The 25,889-nt window shown below is 42.8% G+C and overlaps 1 protein-coding gene and 1 long non-coding RNA gene across 2 annotated transcripts in view; both read right to left on the bottom strand.

The window, feature by feature from the left end:
- Positions 1-7,615, bottom strand: part of LOC120837823 — a gene marked incomplete at its 5' end in the record, with an annotated part of 41,013 nt that extends 33,398 nt beyond the window's left edge. The window contains 2 exons of the mRNA XM_040207435.3: positions 151-316; positions 7,379-7,615. Coding sequence (XP_040063369.3) covers positions 151-316; positions 7,379-7,615 — 403 coding nt within the window. The remainder of the gene's footprint in view (positions 1-150; positions 317-7,378) is intronic.
- Positions 7,616-11,199: 3,584 nt separating this feature from the next.
- Positions 11,200-23,897, bottom strand: LOC120837886. The gene is made up of 2 exons (XR_005715006.3): positions 23,734-23,897; positions 11,200-11,425 (listed from the first exon to the last, which is right to left on the bottom strand). It is a non-coding gene; the product is annotated as an uncharacterized LOC120837886 (long non-coding RNA).
- Between the last annotated feature and the right edge of the window lie 1,992 nt (positions 23,898-25,889).

Here is a 25,889-nt window from a genome sequence, read left to right as displayed (position 1 = left end):
CTTAATTGTCCTGGTGCCTCTGTCGCTCGTTATTTTAGTCACTGTTGATGTAACCAATGTTAATGCCTAAGCCAGCCTTTATAGTTAGGTAATTTGTGCGACAAGCGTTGCATCACACAGCATCCCTAAATAAGCTCAAGGACTACTTACGAAGCACGACGGTACGCAGGTTTTGGGGATCTCCAAAGGCTTCTTTCTTTCCCCCGGACCCACACCAGCTCAACCTGAGGGCAAGGTCATGCTGCACAAGGGCACAGAGGATCCGGCGTGTGGTGTCCTTTTCGTCGTTGCCCCCAATAAGGGCTAGGTGCTGGACCTGTACGAAACACAACCACCATGAGACCCAAATTCAGACAGATCTAATGAAAGGAAAAAAAAAAGCCATGTCAAGGTATAATCTCGTACATCGCCCAGGAGCTGGCAATTTATGATAGGTGACTGTACCAAATAGATAGTCAAAAATCCCAAAAAATAGGTTTCTTAGCCAACCTGTCAGATTTATTACCCAAACCATCCCCTTGGCTGTCTACTCTTTTCAAGGGTGGATAGAGGAACAAAAACAAAAAATTCACAGGAAAAAAAAAACAATAGGTAGAGCACAAAAACAAGTCATACACAGAGGTAGTTCGACATTGTACCACGAGTCAAATAAACGTCGGACATGTTACATCATAGGAAAACCTTTTTCAACAGTATGTCTCAGCACATTTAGAGTGTCCACAGGCACTCCAACAGAACATTTTCAGAATTTTGGTTTTCCTTGCACACCACAAAAACGGGATATTCAGGGTGTCTAGTAAATTATTCTTTTGAAATTCCCCGACTTTTCCAGGCTTTCCCTGACAATTTCAGGTGAAATTCCCTGACCACTCTAGAGGTGGTTAAATATATAAGACCATTACAACACAAGGCATTGAGCACTGTGAGGATCATTTTGCACAGGCTTAATCCAACTTGCATATACCGAAATATTTGGGTTCGTCCAGTCCGGGTTAAACAAGCACTTTCTTGCTGCTGACATCGTCAGTGAAGAGGCCACTTCCGGAAACACGATGAAAACATGACGCTCAACCACACTAGTCAATAACCAAATGGCAACATGGCCGCCAGACGCACTTTCGGATACTTTCGGCTGAAGGCTTGGATTGGAGTCTGCGGCTTTCCCATTTGTTACCATATCTACTACAAGGAGGCTCTAACTGGATCTAGCCTAGTGTCGCGCCCTCAATCCAATCCATTGCTTCGACTGGATTTGTCGGTTCTGTTTGCATTGGGCAGCACACTGTACATCGGGGGAGCAGAGCTCACGCCTCACTCTAAGCAGAATTTATTGCCCATATTTCTGCCCCCAAGTCCTCAGGTCTTTGCTCAGGGCACTCGATGGCCTTTCCGGCTCATTTTGCCTGACTGGGCTCGCTTTTTGACAATTTCCCCGACAATGCCTTGATTTTTCTCGAAAATTAAAATTTCCCTGACAATTCCTGGTTTTCCCGGTCACTAGACACCCTGCATATTATGCTAAAGAGGCTTCAGGAGACTACACGATTTCTCATGATTTCTGTCTGGTATGATTGACCACTAAAATAAATGTGTATATAGTAAACATCAAAGCACATTGATTATACCGGTAAAGTTGGCAATAAAGGTTTTCCAATCCAATCCAATGCATGGCCTGCTGTCTAATGTTCATAACTCCCACCCTTCTTTTGGCAACTTTTACAGCGGAGCTGTTAAGGGCTAGGTTCCTTAGGATTGTGTCCGGTATGTCGACACAAACCTGCCTAGACAGCTACCGCCATATATAAGCGACGGCGGCAAGCACACAACCAGTGTGGTTTCCGCCGTCACTCGTAGATGGCGCCAACCTGTCGAGCTATAATAGAAGAATGGATAGTTGGGCACGTTGGTGGGAATTCATCGTAGGAAACAGCGCGAAAAACAGACGACGACAAAGAAGAAGCACAGAGTGTATCGAGTACAGCTCCGCTGGTCTTTCTTCTTCACGAAACTGGAAAGGCTGAACGATTTTTTATCTTGGAATGGTACAGCTTCAAATATACTGCCTTCTCAAACGTAGTGTATGGCTTTATATATGTAATCTTATTTTTATTAAACATTATAAACCAGGGGTGGCCGTTGTGGACACGAGTGAAGAGCCATAAAAAAATAACCATTTCAAGAGTCGCAGCAAAAAGGTAAACAGGAGGCATTATACTTGTTTAATTCCTTTCACCTCACTTATAGCCACAGCGAATTCCAGTCATAAAGCAGCTGTTCATCACATTTCTTTGTTACGTGTCCCCATTTGTGAAACAAGCACCTTGAGGTTGGGCTGCGAAAACACAAACTGCCCTTTCTTTTATGTCTTTTCCCTTGTGGTCTTGGGGAGGGGGCGAACTGACATACCAGGGAGCTGCGAGCCATACCTGCACGCGTAAAGAGCCACAGGCAGCTCACCAGCTGAAATGTGGCCACCGCTGCTCTGTGCTGCCATCCCAAAAGTCAAAAACCCGCAAAATAAATTGCGTAAAACTGCTAGATTTCAGGTGCAGGGCAAAAATGACCTTTTAACTGAATTTATTGCTACAGAAGAACCCTGATCACGCAACCCCGGCTCCTGCGACGTCACGCATTGTACGACGACTTGGTGCAGACCCGGCCGCACTAAGTCTTGAAGTTTAAAATCCTGAACTGGTATCGAAGTTTAGAATCTTAAACTAGTACTTAAATTTAGAATCCCATAGCCTCCATTTCCTTTTTTTTTTTTTTTTCTGAATTCATGTGCATAGTTTACCGGGCCCACTCCATTTGGCAGACTTGGAAAACAAAATCATAAATTCATGCACAAATCAGTTCGAAGCATGTCTCAAGGTTTTGCCATAGGGTGTGTTCAGATATGGACGGTCATGGTGGTGTCATGCCTATTTTTTGTTTTCAGTCATATTTTTATATGAGGTAGCTAAACTTGTCCAAATAATGGGACAGACCTTACTTTTGCAAGATACTTCCTTGTATTCGTGAGAAGAATCGCATTCGAGAGAAGGTTGAAAAAGCGATTTTCCCAACTGCGCAATGACGCAACTTTGAAGGCTGGAGGACTAAAGCGTGCAGCTTTGTACACAGTCAACAGTTTTTACGTTTACTGCAGGCATACTTTACTACCAGAATTAGTTCCAGTTAACTTATATGACCATATATTTCAAGGGATATAAAATGCCAAACTTGGCTTCTCGAGCAAATCTTACATAATGAGGCATTTTTCGGCGAATTTTTAAGTTGCTTTAAATTTATATTCTAAAGCTGAAACCTTTTGCATCGAGTGTTTAATGCTTTGTGAACTTTTAACAAATTAATTAGCGTTCTACAGTTGGAAGCGTTTTCTGCACTGTGCTCAGAAATTTCGTCAAAATGGAAAAAGTCAAAATTTTGCAATTTTTGTGTGGCAATTAAAAAAAAATAACCATTCTCGATTTTTTTTTTAAATTTACCCGATAGGCCGTTGATGACCAGTAAATACAAATCTGCAAAGACATGTTGCATTATATTGTTTGAAAACATCAAAATAAATGCGTAACTAGGTCGTGGTCGCGTCAGTTTCTGCTGGGGCGTTTCCGTCTTAAAGGCCCATGAAACGAATTTTGGGCTGGAATAAATCAATTTATATTGGGATGCTACTAATAGCACATCGCTCAGTGGGCCAAAAGAAAAAAGGTAGAAGGTCAAAAGCCTGAGTTTCGGTACGAAAATTTGAAAGAGACAGCCAAATGTGCGCTCAGCGCTATTCAGGTCGCTCCAAGATCTCTTGAGACGGCTCATCCGCAATCAGAAAAGTCATGATCTATGAGTGGGTCAAGGGTTGCAAGAGAGTTATTGATCTGGGGAATTCATTTATGAAATCCCAAGAGGGTCATAGAGTGCAAAAACCTGCAGATGTTTATTTGCAATTAGAACGCTCTTGGTGTGAATCAGCCTGTGAATCAGCCAGCGCTGCCACCTATTGCTGTAAGCCGTCGCACGCGCACAGGTTCGTGGTTCACTATAAACGGAAAATAAAGAAAGAACTGACGATCAGTCGACCGGCCTACACCGTGGCGAGGTCTTTATAAACAGAAAATAAAGAAAGAACTGACAATCAGTCGACCGGCCAACACCATGGCTCTTGCCAATAAAGAAGACGAAACGCAAGTTTTAAAATAAAGGTAGTTTAAATAAAACAATGATTTAAATAGAAACAGGAATAATATAATGGGGTTCACAAGTAACGAAACGTGGCAACAAGTAGCCTCAGCACTTCACCCTGCCTGTGCACGGGCGGCAAAATGCAAAAATACCTAGCGAATACACAGAAGAAAAACAATTACTAGAGAACTAAAAGCTGAAATCCTAAAATCCTGAATTACTACCAACCAGGGCTGGGCAGTATAACGATACAAATGTATCACTATAGTATCTCGGAGACACTTTCAGGTATCTGTATCTCTGTATCGTGATACATTTAAAAAATGTATTTGTATTTCCGTCACCTCGACAAGAGAGGTCTTGTGTATTGACCTTCGCACACCATACCTTCACCAAGAAACGTTTGCGCGTTGCAAGCAGCCGACAATTATTGCCCACCTTGCTAGTCTTCTAAACCGTTTGTGACGTGTGCCTCCCATAAGAGTGCAATATCGTACAGTATTGAAAACTGCAGTCACAAAGATGTTGCCGACATTGTGCTCACGACGATTGCCCAAACGGCGGCAGCCGCCACAGCCTGCAGCTGCAGCAGCTGCCATTTTCTAACAGTGCTCGTTTTGGCTTTAGCCAACTTCTCGCGCATTGCGAATCCTCTTTGAAGGAGCACTAAAACTCTTTGCGTATGAATGCAATTTCCAAAAAATGATGTATGATAAAATAGTGCACGCAAAGTGCAAAACGGGGTTAGCGTTAGGCGCATGTGCAGTGGCAGTGGCAACGTTATTCTTTGCATGCACTACTCAAACTTGCTTCTGAAGAGTGCAGCCTGCAAAAAAAAAATCACTGATCGATTTTCTAAAAACCACGTGAAGTGAAAACACATCTGTACTGGCGCCTTTATCGCGCCACAGTTTCATTGCATTTGCATTTATTTAAAAGCTTTGCTCTCTTTTCGCCCAGCAAGTTATTAGCATAGAAGTAACGAAAGGAGTTACACATATTTTTATCATGCGAGGCCAAGCCCCAAAGTCGTAATCATTTTTTTAATTATATGACTCGCATATCATATGACGCTTTTGCGCGGTCCCCTGAAAGTCGCATATTCAAGGTTCCACTGTATAAAGTTATGAGATTTGACCTCTAATAACCGGAACTTCCCAAGAATATTGCCCTCAGTTAATGATCAGATAAATAAACTTATCTTGCAATCTGTACATTTCCCATGGTGAAATGCACTACCGTAAAATACTGCGGAAGTGCCCACTATTAACATTTCCCAAACTTGGGAAATCTGCAAATTCTATGTTAAGCGCCTGATTTGAGTGGACAAGCATGCATGTTTAGATTAACTCCGTTCTCAGTGAAAGTAAGGTGGGTGCTCCCTTGGTATTTTCTGGTACTTGATCTGCCTCCAAGTTGAGGAGGTATCCACTGTTTGCTTTTTTGAAGTGTATTCTAAGAGAAACAATATTGTATACATTGGAACCCTCGTTATATAACTTTCAGGGGGCTGCGCAAAAACGTTATACAACCCAAGAGTCATATAATAAAATATAAGCATGACAATTCTGGGCCTCGACTACACATGACAAAAATGTGTCCAACTTCTATATTTACTTGTAAGCTAATAACCTGCCAGGTGAAAAGGAAAACAAAGCCCTGAAATAAATAAAAAGTACATGAAAATGTGGTGCATGCAGTAGAGGTGCTGATGAAATTTCATTTCCACTTAACCTCATTTTCAGGAAAGTGATCAGTAATTTCCTGTTAATACTGCAGATTGGGTGAGTTGATAAGGCATAATTGCAAACCAGCACACAGGCAGACAATTACTCAGAAATCCAAACACACAGAAAACACACTGACACAGCACTGTGTGAGTGCATTATTTTGTGTGTTTGGATTTTTGAGCAACTGCCTACCTGTGCGCTGGTTCGCAATTAAATATAATTTCCTTTCGGAGGCATCGCTCTCTAGAAGTGAGCAACGCTGTCTTGGTCGTAAACAAACTGCTGAAGGCCATCGAACATGATGCTTCTGCACATGTCAAATCATGCATCCTGGTGCCTGTGACGCTGTCAACTTTGTCCAAACTATTGGCTATGCGTCGTTCCCTTTTTGATGACTTCATTGAGCGACACTGCATCATGGATGGCGATATTGTCGTTGGCATTTGACGTGGTCTACAAGCCACGACGAGTTCATGCAGGTGTGGCACACCGTTATTCAAGAGAATGGAATTGCCCAGCAACCGGAAATCATAAGTAGAGTTCCAGCCTGTCGCGCATGCGCATATCAGTCAAACCTGAATCGAACCTTTGTCAAACTTTTCGCAAGAGGCTAGAAAAAGTTGAATCTGGTCAAACTCAAAACTCAACCAATTACACTGATACCCGACAACTTTTTTGCTTTCTAAAAGCACGGCACAGCCCATCACCTACAAGCATGAGTGCACGGATCGATTTGTTACCACAGGAAAATATGTTTGCAGGGTCTATTTTTTTTTAATTTATGCAAGTTGTAAAAATTAGGTGCTAGTGGAAATTAAGTCATTTACAGTAAATAGCTTTTAGTCATTGCAAAGCCACCCAGCAGTTTGCTTGTTCCATCTTGGTTGCCTGCCTTTTATGTCGCAGATTGGTTTAAATAGAGCAAAAGCCATATCACACTATTATTGAGAAAGATATCACCATAAAGGTCTTAGTCATGTCTCATTACAGTGGGCTCTTCCATTGGCGCAATAAATTTTTCGCAATGAGCTGATGACAGCCGCTAACATCAGCTCGTAAAAAAATTCACAATAATAAAAAAAAACATTACTTCACTGCTTTCCTGAAACATCCGTTATTGTGGTTCATTACTTCTGAATAAAAATTAAATTGTAGTTGTAATTGAAGCACATTTTAGCCACTGCAATTCCAAAATACAAATTACAATGGGCACAACAATTTTTTTTTTCCCGCACTGAGGCTTTTTTCTATGAATTCACGAACAGATAGAAACATGCACAAAATCTGGCTCATTGCCCTTCTGTCAAACCATGGGGTTTCATCACAAACACACATGCCGTCATTCACAGGACAAATATGCACCTGATAAAGTTAAGTTGCCAGGATGGCGGGGAACCATGAAATTGGTGCAAATATGATTTACGCATTGAATATGGCAACTATACACCGAAATTGTCATAAAATCTCACCAGAACATCCAGCTTGTCTTGCGAGGCAGCGTAAGCGTTGACCTCCTTGAGGCCGTCGTACGTGCTTGCAGGGAGCGTGGGGGCGTCTGGAGGCAGCGCGACTGCTACCTTCGTGGCTGAGGTAGCCACGACACTCTTCCTTAGCTCGGTAAGCTGCGTGATGATGTTGGCCTGGTTCTCCAGGACCAACACTTGGAAAGCTGGAAAAAGAACATATAGACCCACATGCGGCCCTGAAGTCACGCAGCTGCAATGGCGCTGTTGACAGCACTGCGCATGCGCAGACTTTTCACCTCACGCAAATTTGGTTTCTGTGCACGCGCAGTACCCACACCTGGTGTGGGGGAACACACGTGCTTGTTTGTAAACAGCGTGTCGGTCTATATTTACCACTTTACTATTTAACACCCATTCTTCTACAATGCATGAAAATCAAAGTTTAATTTCACTGTAATCCCAATTTTGGAAAATTGAAAATAAAAATAAATGCCATTTGGGCATAAATGTCTGCTAAATTCAAAAGAACGTGCCTGTATCAAATGATATTTATTCGGCTGGGTTTGGCATTCGCGTCTTTGCCACTGTTAACACCGCATCTCTCCCATGACAAAAGTTACACAGAAGTGTTGCTGGAACAGGCATTGATACTCTAAAATCACTAGAGACCCAGATGTAGTCATTTCCCATCCATTTCACCCTGTGGCTGCATGAAGTGCAGTACTGATAGTGACAGCTCCCTTCCCCCCCCCCCCCCCCCCCCCCCCCCATCCCAGACACATGCACACTGTCCCATAAAATCTACTGGTTCATACTTTTTACTTCTATAAAAACCAAAACCTTCCCCCCCCACTAAGGAGCACAAAGAGTATGGCTCAGACTGCAAACGGGAACAGTGGCTTTTGTCGTGACCCAGAGGTATAATAACCAGTTGTCCTCAACAAACCTAGACAAGATAAACAATAAAACGTCTTTTGTCAACTATCAGAGATTCGAAAAAAAACAGGAATGACCTCTCCTTGGGAACAGTGACCTTGTGTTGTGACAAAACTCAGTTACAGAATACAGATTAAAACGTTAAAAGCCTGAACTGAAACAGGACGAAAAAAGACACGTACGACAAGGACAAGCGCCAAGTTTCAACCGATTTAATATAACACCAAACGTCGGCAAACTGTCGATCCCCATCAGATATATACACCGCCATGCAACAAGATAAAGGTTCCTATCACTCATCGCATGCAGCCACCAAGAAAGACAACTTCTTTTTTCAGCAGATAAAGGAAAGGCATGCTTACGCATTTGTTTTTTTCTTTTCCTTTCCTTTTTTACACTGGGACATCAAAAGTGTGAGTTTATCGGATAAATCTAATTTTATAAAATTTTATTGGCAAATGTTTGTTTGAGTTTTACGGTTTTATCCGAAATCACGGCATGCTAATTATGTCCCACTAGCCATATAACTCGCCTGTACAAACCGAATTAGTGTACATTGCACAGCTAAACAGGTCTGTTTGAAGTAAAATCAAACACATTGTCTATTGCTTCCTTGGTGTGCCGGAAGTGTGATGAAAATAAGTTGCAATAGCAGAGGGCATACATGCATCTGAACTTTTTTTTTACATGTGTTCACATAGTCCAAGATTTCCTAACATATGTGAAAATACAGCCAATTTTTAATGCTCACTGTGGAATATTTACATAAATGCTCATGAAAGATGTGTACCAGCGTGTAAACGTTTTTCACGTAGGTTTATTATTATCGAATGGGGATATTTACGTATACAGGCTGATGAAAGACATGGACCAGCATGTAAATGTTGTTTACGTAGGGTGATTACTATCCAATGTACTTTGTCTTAAGGCCATCATCAGGGTATGCATTAAAGGTGTGCATTAAACACGGTGCTAGAAAATAGTGACGCCGGGCACTGATATAATACTATACCCGTGCCATGCCAAGTATCATAAATTGTGTCCAGCACTCCAGAGATTTCGCTGTGATAATGATCCTGAATGTGGATTTTACAGGAAAGACGTTCCTCAAAAAGAAAACACACAAAACAGCTGGTGCCATGTTTTGCAGCAGCCTAAATGTCAAGGGTGAGAGGCCCTACTACAGTGTAGACCGCATATAACGTATGTCGCGGGAGTCGCGAAAATCCGCACTATAAGCGGTACCGCGTTATAACCAAAACATCAATTTTTCAGGCCAAAATACATGCCATGAGACAACTTACCCTTGTAAAAGAATTTATTTTATGTTCGATGAAAAATAAAGCTTAGTTTGAGGAAAGTCTTTATTTCACCAGACTAGTACAGTTATGTCTCAAGTGTGTCACACATTTTGAAAGAAATTAGCGGCTTTTGCCTGGCGCAGCCTTTTAACGGCGTCGCGGGTTGCAGACGGACGTTGCGAGCGTTCAGGATTGCTAACCCTAATCACTTTTCTCCGGAGATGAAAACGCGTGAAAATTCGCATCCTTCATACGGTACGCGCCAGTAATACCTTGAACTTTAGCACACGCATGAAATGCGCCAAATAAGAAATCCGGGCGATGTTTGAGGTCACAAATGCTTAGAAATCACCACTGTAGTCGAAGTAAACAAACACGACGACACGGGCGTTTCTGCGGTCTTGAGAGCGCCGCCACGGCATCGCTGCACGAGTAGGTGGATCTTCCCTTCTAGTACGTGCTGGGTTATCATAGCGACACACAACGAAAATTCACAGTCAAGGATAGCGCTTTTACGCAGAACAATGAGATGACCGCCGTCTACGACGACGATCACAACCGACACCATGTTTACGGAGAAGCAGCCGGCCCGCGACCGGTACGCAACACGCGCGAACACTTCTCCTCGATCTGCGATTGGTCTGTCGGTGCGGTTGTTTGTTTCTTTGTTTCCAACGCAGCGGAGGGACGCATGCACGTGAACGACACGTGCGTGCGTCCCTCTGTCGCTACGGTGGCTACGGCGACTGAAACCTCTCTCTTCGCTTCTCCCCACTTCTTCGAGCAACATCCTCGCCCCGCGCCGTCAGCGCCGTTATCTAGTGTCGCACAAGGAAGCGTGCCCGCTGCTCCGGTCGTCGGCGCGGTCGGCGGGCTGTGCCAAAAACCGCACTATAGCCGGTATTTCCCTTCGCGCGCCTGCATTTTAAGCGGTATGTAAATACATGGAGTTCTATGGGAGGCGAACCGGTGGTTTAAAAAAACCGCGTTATACCCGGTCCTGCACTATAAGCGGTTACGTTGTAAGTGGTCTATACTGTACATATATTATACTTCCTCAAATAAATTCTCCCTGGCAAGGGCAGCAGCTGTGGTACAACTGAACTAAATTTAATAATTTATTTTTGCTCGAAATAATGAACAAGATTACTTAATCGAGGGTTTGGAGTTAGAAATGGCACTGACCTCAATATTTTCAAAGTACACCTGTAAACAATATGTAAGGCTCATAACATATGCAGCTAACATTAGAACATATGCAATAAAAGATGTTGTGCTATCACATCCCCAGCAAAAATTACAATAATAAACCAGTAAACTGATAGACCAGTAGATTCCTATTGTAAAAAGTAGGTGGGTCCTATAGTACCGATAGAGGCCCATTGGTGTATTGGTCAAATAGAGGACTACTGGTGTATTGGTTTATTAGAGGCCTATTTGTGTGTTTGGTTCAGTAGAGGCATGTTGGTGTATTGGTCCAATATCGGCCTACTGATGTATTTGCCCTTACTGGGACATTCTAATGGGCTACATCAATGGGCCTCTACTAGCACATTCTAATGGTGCCTGGAACATGTTCCCGAGTGCTATGCTCATCGTCACTTTATTTTAGTTCCCTCTATCTTTGCCTGACAACGTCATAGAAGTGTCATGCTGTTCCATGCCACGATCCTGGTGGTGGTAGAGCAGCAGAAGGCGGGTGCGGTAGGCCCCTGTTGTGCTGTAGCTCGTCTCCAGCTTGATAGTCCATGGAAGATTCAGCAGCCAGGAGTTGGGACGCTACAAGAGCGACACTTGTGTTTCCTATTATTCGCTGGAACACATAGGGCCAACCATTAGGATTGCGACATAACACAGCATCCAGCTCCTGCGACATAATTTGTCACCATTTTGGGGCTACCTTAAATGCATAAGCAGCATAGGATGGCCAAAGACAGCAGTCACAAATGCATTCAAGGCACTCTACTATAGGTTGTTTGCGCATGACGTCAATCCGCCATTTTGTTGTTAGTTTGGTTTTTGAAACAAATTTACTACATTGAAGGATTACATCGTAACCGGTTGAAATGATGTCAGCGGTGCTCTACGCATTTGAGAAGGCATGTATATCCTTGAAATGCTCGAGTTTGGCACATTCCACACAGATCGCAACAACAAAATGGTGGACGAAATCACGTCAGTGAAAACACCCTATACACTGTTCATTATGACTACTTTGCATAAACATTTTCAGATATATCCAGTGAAAACGATACAGTGCACAACTGTACAGAACATGCATAAACATACCACAACCGGGCAATAAAAATGGTGTTTTCGTCATTAAACTCAAAAGTGGTAAGCAAATGTAGTGTTCAAGATGACTGAAAACATTTGCAATAAGTTAGCTATTTCGTAAATTCTCATAGTAACAAAAAAAAATAAACATAAAAAGATAATGCATTGCTTTGTTTGCTTGTCATAATGACAATTGGTATGAGGTCTAAAGAGAACAGCCGTACACTTGTTGCAATGAAATTGACTCAAACTTGAAACTGCTAGACGAAGGTAACATTTTTTGTGAGAATGAATATTGCACTAAACATGTTTCTAGAGCAAATGTACAGCCTACTTCACTCGCTTCTATTACAGTTTATCTAGCGTGCCAAATTCTCTCCTGATGGTGCGACACACAGACTCCCACACCAACATTACCACCAGCCAGTGTTCTTCTGCAATGCGCAAGTGGTACATTACTGACGGCGCACATTGCACAGACGTCAGTAAGAATCGGTGCATACAGCTCACCTCCAAGGACAAGACAGGCTTGACAAAAAAAAAATGCATGTTTATCTGAGCAGGCCTGGCAATCGAGTGCTACCCTTTCACACGCTCTGAGCCAGCTAATGTCTTTCTCCTTTACTTGTCCACATGTCACACAACTCGTCAATTTGATGAGATGAAATCAACTCTGGTCATTTTTTCCAATACAGAGGGTGGCCACAATTTTAATTGATTCACCAGATGAACCATTGTATGTTGTTTTAATGGGTCTAAATTTTAAATTTTTTTGAAAAAATTCATTTTTTGATTCTAAGGTTTTCAGTTTTAGAAACTAATTATACACCTTTACACCAAATTTGATGACCATACGCCAAATAGTTACGTTGATATAAAATATTTTCAACGCATTGTGAGGCAGTAACAAAGTACAGGAGCTCAATGTTTGAATGCATTTTTCTCAGTTCTACTTTTTGCTGCAAATTTCATACGAAGGAATCTTTTGTTCGAAGGTGAAAGTATTCTGTTACCACATTCAAGATGTTTCTGAACTGAAATTTACTCAGGAATCGGGCTATCTACTTTATTTTGTTTTAAGTTGAAGTCCTCAGTGAGAAAAAACTTAAGTTTTGAAAAATTGACAGATGACAGATATGCATCTCATAGTTTGAGGTAATAACTCTTTCTGAAATATTTACATTTAAGTTATTGAAACTAGATAGCCTGAGGTCCCATATCCCCCACTTTATATTCAAGCAGTCAAAATGGTGCTTAATAGCTTGATTTGCATATCATAGATTCCTTAATGAAAAGTGACACATCATCTTATGCAGGTATGTAAATTTGTCCTAGAGAGCTGAAAGTTTGCACAGTACACCTACATCTGAAGCTAAATCTCCCCTGCAAATTTCATTCCGATCACTTGAGTAGTTCAAAAGTTTGACCTCTAGCCAGTGTCCCCCCTTAAGTTTCAAAAACAAGCTCCATGGGCAACAAAAAACATCCGATTGCCTGGTATTCCACTATGATAGGTGACATCAGCCACCTCACCCAATTTAAGGTGGAAACCCCAGGCTTCGGCGAATCCAGCCACACAAACGACGTCAAACCTGTCAGTGCCAAAGCCACTGCATTACAGTGCCCAGTAAGGTGTATTCACCCTCCTCCCACAGCACCCTAGGGAAGTATTTGGTTGCACTATTTTTAGGCATAAAAGAGATTAGAAAATATGAAGATACAATTTAAGCTTACTATGAAATTCTGAGCAAGTGTCCCCCCCAACTTCACTGCCAATTTCACATTTCCTCGCTGTTCCGGGAAAGCGCCCCCCTCCCCGCACCACACCCGTATCACGTACCAGCCTGATTGTGCCCAGGCAACACTGGCCTGCGAAATTCAGTCCAAGAATCCAATCCAATCCTACTTTGCAGCCCTATCTGCCCGGTCGCCATGCACCACTGTCGCTTTGTTTTGGGGTTGTCAGGTCGGCTATGCATTCTTTCACAGCGGCAAAGAAAATTGAGGTCGTCCAATGGCATTGTGAAAACGGGAAAAACATACACCTGACGTCTCGACACATCAAGCTCTACCGGATACGGGAATGGGACAAGAATTTTGAAAATTTGCTACAGCCAAACTACCAGAAAGTCAAACTTCGACGAAAGCTAAGTAACGGCACGCCGGTGTACAGCGAAAACGTGGAGGATGCACTCATACCTCGAGCGCGAAAGAAGTGCAGAATGAGCCATTGGCAACCGGCTTCTTTCTGAAGAGGTTGTCAAAATAGCCAACGGCACATAGTCTGCGGAATGCTGCAAACTTTTTCTTGTGACAGACTCTGAGGAGTCTTTTGGTGGTTTTGAAAGTGATTAACATAGCAGTGACAAATCTTTGGCCTAATAAAGTCTATGTTCTCAGAGATAAATAAAATACTAAATCCGTGTACACTGCGCTTTTTTTTTTTTTCTTTTTCTGGTAGAAAAATTTTGTCGTTGCCATCTTGAATTTTGGTGCTCTTTCGGGATAGAGCTCCCCCCCCCCCAGCCTAATTGCTAGTCGGGAGTGATTTTCGCAGGGGGTTCTACGCATGTGCATTCTTGACTTGCATATACAGTCACTGTTTACAGCTAAAAACGCGTTGCGGTTTGCCACAGCTGCTTCCACTGATTCTTCTTTTCGGCTGTAATGCAAAAAGCGGATATGGTGTGATAATCCTATGTGCCGCTACTGCATGGCAGGGTTGTTGCACCCTTTGTTTCGATATCAGCTCTCCTCACTTTGATACTTCATTTATGCCTAACAGCATTGGCATCGCCTGACTGGGACTTCTATTCAAGAAATACGATATCGATAGAGCGAGGTCACTACTGGCATTTTAAAAGAAAAGGACCAACGGTAAGAAAGGACAGAAAAAAAGAGAGGTATCGTTTCGAACAACCACTGGCTAGTTGGAATCAAAAATATGCCAAACAAAGTACGGTGACATATTGATGGATGCAGCATGTCACTCGGCACAGGCAAGTCATTTTGCGGTTCGTGCGGATGCTGATGAAGTTAAAAAGGAAATTATTTTATTTTCTAAACTAGAAGGATAGTTGTGTCGTGACTACTCATTCCTAATGTTTCACCTGACAGGCACAGATTGACGGCTCCTTTCTCTCCGCTTTCGGCCCCTGAGCGAAGAAAAAGCAGCCGTTGATTCCTTGCCCACCAGGCTTTAAAGATGACCAACGAAACCATAATCCGCAAGGTAGGAAAATGCCCCTCGCGCCCTCCTCTTGTCACCCTCTCCGAAAAATTATGTGACGGCAGGGGCTTCTTTTGTGTCGACTTTTTCTGTAGGGATAATCCTCAAAAAGCGCGAAATGAGCAGCTAGCCGCGAGCGCCACAACGACCTTGAGACGTCCAGGTGTCTTCCCTCGTCGACGCGGGCACGCTCAATCCGCGAGATTGAGGAAGCCAGCACGACCGAACGCTTTCTCTCATGAGCTGCAGGTCCGAGGCCGCTCGGTCGGTGGAGATCGAGGGGTCGTGGCGGTATGCTGGGTTCGTACCAGCAGCCGCTCGCTGGCATCGCGCGGCTGATGGAACCGTTCCCGTGTCTGCACAAGGATTGGCTTGCGCAACAAAAGGTTCAGGTCGTCGATAATACATTTATTTCCCAAACTTATAAATCAAGTGGCTTTCGCTAATCTCTTTATTACTGTTTGAAACACATCTCCTCTCATAGGTTGTTCATCCCATTTTGGACTCTCTCGCGTATTTATTCGTCCTTACCTCTGCCTGATGACTGTTTTATAACTTGATAAAGACCTTTAAATATTTGCGCGGGCTTGCGCGATGAACGCTGTCCCGGATTTAATATTGGAAAGATTGGCGTCAGGAGGGGCTAAACAAGCAAACCGAAATTCTTGCTTCTAATGAAGACGGCACGATCATAAGATAGGTCTTTGCTTCACTTGCCTCCACAATGCCCCATCGTTTGCTCTATTGCAACTTCTCAGTAACATAGCTGTATACCACATTTTACTCATGGTTACTATACATGTGGCCCTACAGGCTTTCCCGTTATGGGCGAGTCGACTTTTTAACGACCGGCGACTCTCCTAAGTGAGAATAAATATTATCACCTTCCCACAACATCCACACCTTTCTCTCCCCCCTCCCCTCCCTTTCCCGAGTTTTGGAGATATCAGGCCACTCCAGGAAGCAGCCTGCAGACGGCGTTTTTTGGCTACTCATTCTCAACACATTCAAACGTGGAAGTAAACACATCGCATGATTGACGCCCAGTTTATTTGCAACCTAAATAATGTGGCTCCACTGTTGGGACCCAATCAATTTCATCATCAATCATTATTTGTTACGATTTCATGGTGAAAGTGTGTTCGTCGTGATTCCACAAAAGTGATGGATTCAAAGGGAGAAATAGCTCCTCGTATTTATTTTGCAGAAATACTCGCTCCTGTGACGCTCTAGTGCGTAAGGTCAAAGCACCCGAGGCACTGCGTAATACTTTAACAACTGTCGTTGACAATGAAATATTTGTGGGAAGTGCGTAAGATTGTTTACACCACAAAAGCATACCTAAACACAATAAAATATTGCAATTGCAAAAAAAAATATCAGCCTGCAAAAACCGTTGCTTTCCTCTCTCTCTTTTTTTGTTCCTTCGCGCCACTACGAAAACATAGTGGCTGAGCAACGAAATTCTATCAAAACCTCGCTTCTTGGATAAAGGACACCAGGCTATATGGTAGTGATTTTGCCAGAGAGTTTGTAGAAATAGTAGGCGACCAATGAACCTAGGCTTCTGCACAGATCATGCCTGGGATATTTCAATTTTCCTTCCACGCGATTAGAAGGCAAGACGCTGGGAGGATTCATGTGCACTAACATGTTGCTTCTAAGAGAAAGTACCAGATTTATAGTGCATGTCAAATTAGATGTAAATAATTTAATCACTTTGCACAAACATTCCCGGCCTGGAGGATTTCCTATCTTATGATCGTGCCGTCTTCATTAGAAGCAAGAATTTCGGTTTGCTTGTTTAGCCCCTCCTGACGCCAATCTTTCCAATATTAAATCCGGGACAGCGTTCATCGCGCAAGCCCGTGCAAATATTTAAAGGTCTTTATCAAGTTATAAAACAGTCATCAGGCAGAGGTAAGGACGAATAAATACGCGAGAGAGTCCAAAATGGGATGAACAACCTATGAGAGGAGATGTGTTTCAAACAGTAATAAAGAGATTAGCGAAAGCCACTTGATTTATAAGTTTGGGAAATAAATGTATTATCGACGACCTGAACCTTTTGTTGCGCAAGCCAATCCTTGTGCAGACACGGGAACGGTTCCATCAGCCGCGCGATGCCAGCGAGCGGCTGCTGGTACGAACCCAGCATACCGCCACGACCCCTCGATCTCCACCGACCGAGCGGCCTCGGACCTGCAGCTCATGAGAGAAAGCGTTCGGTCGTGCTGGCTTCCTCAATCTCGCGGATTGAGCGTGCCCGCGTCGACGAGGGAAGACACCTGCAGGGGTGAGACAGGTGAAACAGGTTATGGAGCAATTTTTGGAGTAGAAAAATCTGGATTTTGGAGCAGCTTTGGAGACAAAATTCTTGTTTTGAAGCAGCAGTTTATGCATTTTGGAGCAACTTCGAAGCACAAAAGTCTACAGTTTGGAGCAGATTAGGAGCAGAAAATGTTAGAGCAGATTTCATCTATTGAAATCATAAAAAATAATATAAATCACATAAATCAGATTTTTCTTTTTCAATCATTATTTTTGTCCACCCTGGTTTTAATAAGTTATCAGAGCTGATACGTACCAAGATAAAATATATTTAAAAAAATTTAAAAAAAAAAACGGAAAAGGCAAACGCTAGTTTCGTGCGCATAGATGAGGACAGGAAACACAGGCTTTCTGCAAAGTTAGGTGGGTACCAGGTACCTCATAAGCCTGAGGTACCTGGTACCCACCTAACTTTGCAGAAAGCCTGTGTTTCCTGTCCTCATCTATGCGCACGAAACTAGCGTTTGCCTTTTCCGTTTTTTTTTTTTTTTATTTTTTTAATTGTAGTGCAGAACCTTTTAAAGCGGTGATTCAAAAGCATGAACAGGGAAGCACGGTTTACTACAACTAGACATCTATGCACGCTCGTAGAAAGCACCGTGCAGGTAGAAAAAAAAAAACTCCCCACAAAAGTGAGTCACAAGGTAAATAGTGAAATGATAGGAAAATTATGAGCAGCACATGCACGCCAAATACGGGTGTGACCGGTTCATTCGATTGCTCACGCACTGGAAGCAAGTGTGCGATAACCGAAAGTACTCACGGCGACGGCGCCATCCATTTTGACGAGATAACGGATGCAAATGAACAATTACACAATGGAGGCGCTCAATAGCACTTTTAAGAAAAGGTTTACTCTCAAAACGAAAGGAAAATTTTTGTTAGCTCATCTTGATAGCCTGTGCAACGTACCTCTCGCGGCCAGACAGCAAGACCGCGTGACAGTGCACCGGTAGCATGCAGTCACAAATGACAGCGTAAAGTAGTAGGAAGAGGGGAGAAAATAGCACGTATCATAGGTATAGAAGGGTACTAGAGCTGAAATCTTTGAATCCGGCGGTTGCTTGCGCCACCCTGTACACGTGCCGTGTACTTTACTACGACGAGATTGAGTGTTGCCAACCAAGCTCTCGTTTCCCGCTAAATCTAGTGCCGCCCCTAAATTTTTTTTCGTTTTTGAGTTACTTTTGGCACAGTGTGGCGCAATTTCGACCAACTTCGCGTTTTTGGCACAACTAGGCGCAGAAAACTGGGTTTGTATCAGATTAGCGCAATTGGGGCAGATGTCACACCCCTGCACCTGGACGTCTCAAGGTCGTTGTGGCGCTCGCAGCTAGCCGCTCACTGCACACTTTTTGAGGATTATCCATACAGAAAAAGCAGACACAAAGGAAGCCCCTGCCGTCACATGATTTTTGGGAGAGAATGAAAAGAGGAGGGTGCGAGGGGCATTCTCCTACCTTGCGGAATATGGTTTCGTTGGTCGGTCTTTAAGCATCAATCAGAAACTGCTTCTTAGCCTACGTGATTTTGTGGCAACCACATGAACCAAGAAAGCACGGAGGAAGTTCAACTTCTGCGAACAAACCAGAAATCTTGATGGTAGGCACTGCACATAAAAGAAAGCCCTCTTAACTATTCGCTTAATGCAGGCACATAAAAATCAGGTCCCTCAAGACATAGGCTAGTACTGTATCCAAACCGGTATATTCAGCTTTAAAAACTTTTTCGTGCTGGTTTAGCGACAGGCAAGTGAACCAGGTCAACTGCAGATAAATCAATGCACTATTACAACTTTCACTCGGATAGGTGTCACATAAGCAGACTTGCCAAGCTACAATGATGAAAATACTACAGGGGATGCCAAAAAACACTACTATTGTGTGAAGGAATACGAAAACTGATTTATACTTCAAAAACTTGGTTTAGTTAAGAAAAATGCCTCAACTAGGGCACAAACACATCATACATTGCACGAAATGTCTTATTCTTTAGAAGTAGAAGGTTGGGTCAACACTGAGGAAGTTTCAGCATATGCTTCTCTTAGGAAGTTGTTGTCGAACACTTGTTCATGGCACTTTCCAGACTGGCTGCATCTCACAACTAAGAACTGTTCAAGAGTCTTTTTCGACATAGAGGAGCGGAACTGCGTGTGTGCCTCCTTCACTTTGCTGAAAACTCTTTCTCCTGTGCCTGGTTTAACGAAGACGTTAAAGAGCAAAGTTCTTGCTCTTTAACGTCTCCACAACCGCTGTAAACGGCACGTTGTGTTCAATCAAAAATGTCGTAAATGGCATTCTGCTCGGGTAGTGTCGTAATCCGTTGATCGACTAAAGTACCCTCCAAGCTTCTCGTTGGTTTCATCTACATTTGCAGAGCCCTTGTGTTTTTTTCTATTCAGATGACAGAATGTCCCGGCGACCAGCGTGCGAAATGTTGACATCGCAGCGACAGACTACAAAATGTGAACATTTCGCCCTTGCGCGACGTCTTCAGAAATGGAAAGTCGGATAAATAGCTGGGAATAAACACTTGCAAGTATTTTTTTCCCGCCATCTTGTAGCAAAGATGGTTTCAAGGGATCATGAGTAAAAGTTCCAGTAACACAACGTACAACGTTCGCCACAACAAAGGAGATTTCTAGTTTTGGATTCAGATGGATGGATGGATGTTAGACGCTCAGCTCAGTAGCGGCTATACCACCCCTTACATCACTGGAGCGGTAGCCTGCGCCCCCTGGCATACAAGTCATTATCCAGTGTTGCCAACCCCAACTTGTAAACAAGTGAGATGCAGCTTAAACAAAATTATCTTTTTCTTTACAGGGGGGTGCGGAAAATTATACAAATATTGTTGTTAATACGATAACCTCAAGAAAGCGCTGGAAAGCAGACACTTTACGATAAAATCGTAAAACTTGGCAGGTATGCATAAGCATAACAGAACAAATGACATGTAGCTTAAATTTTCTTTACGGTCAAGGTGGTTCGAAAAAGGCATGAATTGAACCGTAGCAACTAAACAGAGTTGGCGACACATTAGAAATGAGTAAACACAATACAACTATCCTCCTAATTTAGAAAAACAACTGCATCTCAATGTTGTGAAAATGTTGATTGGGGCGAAGCTCTGGTGGTGCTTGTCTGCGTAGACGCTGAGCCGCAGGATGCCGAGCCTTTCATTCGTTTTCATCCATGTCACGCTGCGGTGAAATGCTCAAATGCGCATATAACCACATTCCATACCACCCATTCTCTTTCTGACATGGATGAAAATGAACGAAAGGCTCGGCATGCTGCGGCTCAGCGTCTACGCAGACAAGCACCACCAGAGCTTCGCCCCAATCAACATCATTCACCACGTAAAGATGCGCTTTTTTTTTGTTTTTTTTTGCCTTACACAACCTTAGGAACACGTGCTCACGTGCTCGTGAGCACATGAACTCACGAGCGAAGCACGAGCACCCGACGCCAAACATGGCTAGCCCCTAAGGAGCTTCGCCCCTAACAAAAAAAAAATAAAAGCCGCTTACAGCTCCCTGTAATGCTGAATTAGAGTGCAGCTCTTGAGGAGGAGGGGAGGGTACTAAGGGTGACATTTTCTTTTTTTTTTTTTTTTTTTGGGGGGGGGGGGGGTTACGTGACCAGGGGGAGGGGTCACGTGACCCCCACCCCCGCCCCATCTTGAGGTCACGTGACCCCCAAGGTCACGTGATCCCCCTCCCCGAGGTCATGTGGGGGTCACGCGGCCTTCCAGAGAAATTTTTTCTGTAGATTTAGCGGGAAAACTTTTCCGCTAGATTTAGCGAGGAGATTTTTCTGCTAGATTTAGCGGGGAAATTTTTCAGCTAGATTTAGCGAGGAAATTTTTCCGCTAGATTTAGCGGAGAAATTTTTCCGCTAGATTTAGCGGGAAAACTTTTCCGCTAGATTTAGCGAGGAGATTTTTCCGCTAGATTTAGCGGGGAAATTTTTCAGCTAGATTTAGCGAGGAAATTTTTCCGCTAGATTTAGCGGGGAAATTTTTCCGCTGGATTTAACAGGGAAATTTTTCCGCTAGATTTAGTGGGGAAATTTTTCCGCTAGATTTAGCGGGAAAATTTTCCCAAAATGCAACGCGCGGTTATGGCGACGGGGACGCCGCTCACGCCAGAAACGGGCGCCTAAGAGCTGCGCTCTAAAAGAATCATCATCAACAATTAGAATTTCCTGCTTACCCTCATCAGCATCCGCATCAACTGCAGGATGACTTGCCTGTGCCGAGTGACCTGCTCCATACATCAATATGTCACCATACTCTTACAAAAACTAAAATTTCTTGGCTAGATTCCCGATTGCTACTAATTAGTGGTCGTCCGAAACAATACCCCTAGTTTTTTGCCCTTCCTTACTGTCGGTTCATTCCTTTCAATATGCCAGTAGGGATCTCACTTGGTCGACATTGCGTTTCCTGAGGGAATAACTTTCTTTTAGGCGATGTGAGGCCGTTAGGCATCAAGTTTCAAAGTGAGGAGAGCCGACACTGGTACAAAGGGTGAAAGAAGCCAGCTATGCAGTGACAGCGTTTATGATTATCACACCATATCCACTGTTGTGTGCGTTACAGCCAAAAAGAAGGACAAGTGGAAGCGACCGCGGCAAACCGCGGTACCTCTTTAGCTGTAGACAGTGACAATATATGTGAGGCAATTGCGAGTCAAAAATGTGCATGTGTAGAAAGAAGCCTATGCGAAAATCACATTCTAAACCAACAAATGCCTTCCATGATCGCAAAGTTTCTCAACTCTCGTGTAAGGTGGCGTGTAGTGCGGTGAAGAGGCGCTAAGAAACAATGCCAGGTTGCAACAAAGGCAACTCATCTTCAACATTTTTTTTTTCTTGCTTTAGAAAAAAGATTATTTTGAATAAACTTTCAGAAATTAAAGACAAACTCTTCTTCCAATGTCGGTATCTTTCACATTTGTACTCTGACAACGTCATAATAAAATAAATGCATGTTTAGGCAAAAAAAAAAAAAAGAAAGACTTTTTCACAACTTTAGAATATTTTTTTTTCCCATGAGGTATTTCGTTATGCGGCTTCAAACATTTTTTTTTTATTTGTAAAATGTCTACAGGGCTTTCAATAGCAAAAAAAACTTATAAATACCAGGTGCAGAGCGATAATTAAACAAAAAAGATGAAGAAAATTGCAAAAAAAAAAGGTTTTTGATGAGGTTTCTAAAACTATTTTAACAATTAAAGTTGCATAAACATCACAACATAGCAAGGTAAAAGCCATTCGAATTTCATAAAATAAAATCCGAGGCATTTTGAAAAAAATTAGACTTTCACTCCTTTATTGAATGCCTAGTTGTATGCCCATTTAAGAAATAAAGACACGCTCACGCCGTAAAAAAAATGTTTTCGGCAAAAATATTTTAGGGAACATATAAATAAGGAAACAACATAAAAGGTCTTTTCTGTTTTTCCTTTAATTATATTTTACCCCTACCAGCACGCTCTTCATTCCAAGTATTTTAGGAAAAGGTTACGGACTTTGGGGTAAAGAGCCATGAATTTTCTTTTTAAAATGGGAAATGGTCAAGCGTAACGTCTGGGATGTTTGGCGTGGAATGAGCCCCATGCCAACAGTTGCCTAAGCGGCAAGATTGAAGAAAGAAAAGATTGGGCGGTAAGTAAGAAAAAAAGGAGGGAATAAGTCAGAAGGAAGTGACCTAGAAGACAGGAAAGTGGGCAGACAAATGACTTCAGACCTAGGTGGGCTGTAGTTGTGGAGAGAGATGTACTATTCGAGGTGAGAATTGCAGAGAGAAAATGTCTATTTCTAACGGAATGACTAGTGGCATAAGGTGTGCAGATAATTAAGGCTTTTAACATGTGTAGTTTTCCTGGAAACATAGAAGCCCCGTTTCTTAGCTTGTTAGACCCTGTAATCGCATGTCTCTGTCAACAACCACAACACACCTCTTTGTGGTCTAGGGTTAAATCTCAGCACTCAGTTTCCCATCTTCTAGGTCATTTTTCTCCTTCTCACTTTTGGTCAGCTACCTCATTTTTCTCTCCCTCTTTACTGAGCCCACCGCTGCAACCGTCGTGGTTCTTGAGGACCTTCAATAAATGCTCATGCTGCCAGTTCATCAATGTCTCTATTTCCCTTTCTCCTTAAAGCATGTGTATGGTATCATCATGATAAATGAACATGGCAGCTTTGCTGACCTAAAATTATGGCTTGTTAATTGTAAAGACGCATAAATGTAGGTTTGGTAAAACTGAAAGTAAATACCCATCATATCTGTAGCCAGGCATTCCGAGCGAGGTGGTCACGGGCAATGTCCATCAGCCTCTGTGATAGGCAACGTCCAATTACTTTCTGACAAGCAAGTACTTCCTCCTTTGAAAGTTCTTTTCCCTCAGGTGTGTGCCATTGTTGTTCCAGGTAGAAGTTGAGAAACCTAAAAAAATTTAAAGCAGTCCTATAACGTGAGCAAATAAATGCTGTCATATTTGACTGTCACTATCTTAGATCACTTTGTCATTGCAGTAGGTTCCTAAAACTAGATACAATTTGTTTTATAACTAAAAGCACTGGGCAAACCATTGCAAATCCTTTTGATTTCAGGGTTGTTTGTGCAATTAATAGTGGATTTGGACAACATAAACAAAAATATTGAGAACACAATAAATTCCTATGATTGGTCAAACCTGACAACCCCAGAAATAGTTGAAAGCTAGATAATAAGGCTTCAACTGGTATGGGCTGCGATGGAGATCCAAGACTAAGGAAAAGGAGAAACAGCTCCCCCATGTGTCTAGTTTTCCACTGCCTAGAGCTGCAACATGAAATTAAATGCCTCCATATTAAATCAGAGAAATTTAATAATGTTGCTATCATCTCTGGGATCCATTGGAAAATTTTATTCATTTTGATCAAAAATTCATCTTTTTTTTTTTTTGTTATCCTACGTTTATTTTGAAAGAGGGAAGGGGAACAAAAGCTTTGCTGCGTGGTCATTTTGAGTGCCAAGAGCTATTTGTTCTGTGCACAATGAATCTCAAAATGCACAAAATTTCTAAAATTTCAAGTATGACTATCTATTGCAAGTGACAGCCAGCACATGTACACTCCAACAACTGAACAATGACTATGAGATGCTGGCAATGGCAGCAGCTTGCACAGTTCATTTGTCGTTATTTGCATTTGTGAGGCTAGCTACGTATCATAGCTATCAAAGGCTACATACAGGCCTTTGATAGCTATGAGAGCACAGAGCATAATTCTCCCAGCTGTCCGAATTTAAAGGCACTTATGGTAGCTGCATTATTCACAATGAGAGAAATCAACAATTTACGAACATCAGAAGCAACAAATGGCAATAAAAATTTTGTGTTACAAGCGATTTAAAGGGAAAGCATATGTACTAAAGGACTGAACACTCATTGAGGAAATAATGAGATATCTGGAATTTCCAGTTTGCTACAATGGAAAGGTGCTTTACAATGCAATATGTGTGCACTGCTGATGCCAGGCTATTACTCCTCAACCCCATTCTACTATGGGTTCTAAACCCCTCTACCGGCTTAAAAAAAATATAAATAAGCCAACAGACAGTGTTGAAATAAACTTTCCACAAAGGTGTCTTTAGGTGGTGCATTTCTCATACTAAAATTTCATGAGAGCCACTTTTAGAGCAAGCCAACCGCCCCTCCCCTAATACAGTAAGTTAAAAAAAAAAAATTTAGATTTTTTTAAGAGTAAAGCTATACGCACTCCGGAGTGCGCTTCGCGCGGAAATGGCTATACGCACTCCTCCGAGAGATCATGCCGCTCGGGCCACCCTTTTCGAACGGCGCGTGAATCACTGGGGCGCTCGTTAACACAGCCCCCCGCCTGCATTCACGCCGCTTCGCGGCGACAGTATCGGCTGCTAATTACAAAGCGTAACCAGTACACGCCGCTTCGCGGCGTCCAGCCGGCAATCCAAGCCCCGCTGTCCCCGATCGCACCTCCGGAAAGGGAGTCCGCTACCATTTAGTTCTGCGAAGTTTCTCGAAAATATTCGATTTTTTTTTTTTTTTTACTGTTCATCGCAAAAAAGGAAATATCGCCAAATGCCTACAAAACAAAATGTTTGAGAAAAAAAAAAAAAAAAAAGTTGGTTTACCGCGGATCGAACCCGCGACCACTTGCGTATGAAACGGACATCCTAACCCCTATGCCATGGCACCGCTTAGGAATCTCGTTGTGTCCACTCTTTTTTTACGAGAAAAGCGGAGTGCGTATAGCCATTTCCGTCCGAAGCGCACTCTGGGGTGCGTATAGCTTTACTCTTTTTTTAAACGCAAAAGTCAACTATGCATCGCTGTATGCTCAGTTTCGGCCCAAATGTAGCTCTAGAGGTCCCAACCGGATGCCAAAATTACAGAACCAACCGATATCTT

Source organism: Ixodes scapularis, unplaced genomic scaffold (assembly GCF_016920785.2).
Source record: "Ixodes scapularis isolate PalLabHiFi unplaced genomic scaffold, ASM1692078v2 PGA_scaffold8__174_contigs__length_109621045, whole genome shotgun sequence".
In the NCBI taxonomy this organism is placed as follows: Eukaryota; Metazoa; Arthropoda; class Arachnida; order Ixodida; family Ixodidae; genus Ixodes; species Ixodes scapularis.
Note: the sequence above shows the minus strand (reverse complement) of the source record. Positions and strands in the feature narration are given on the sequence as shown.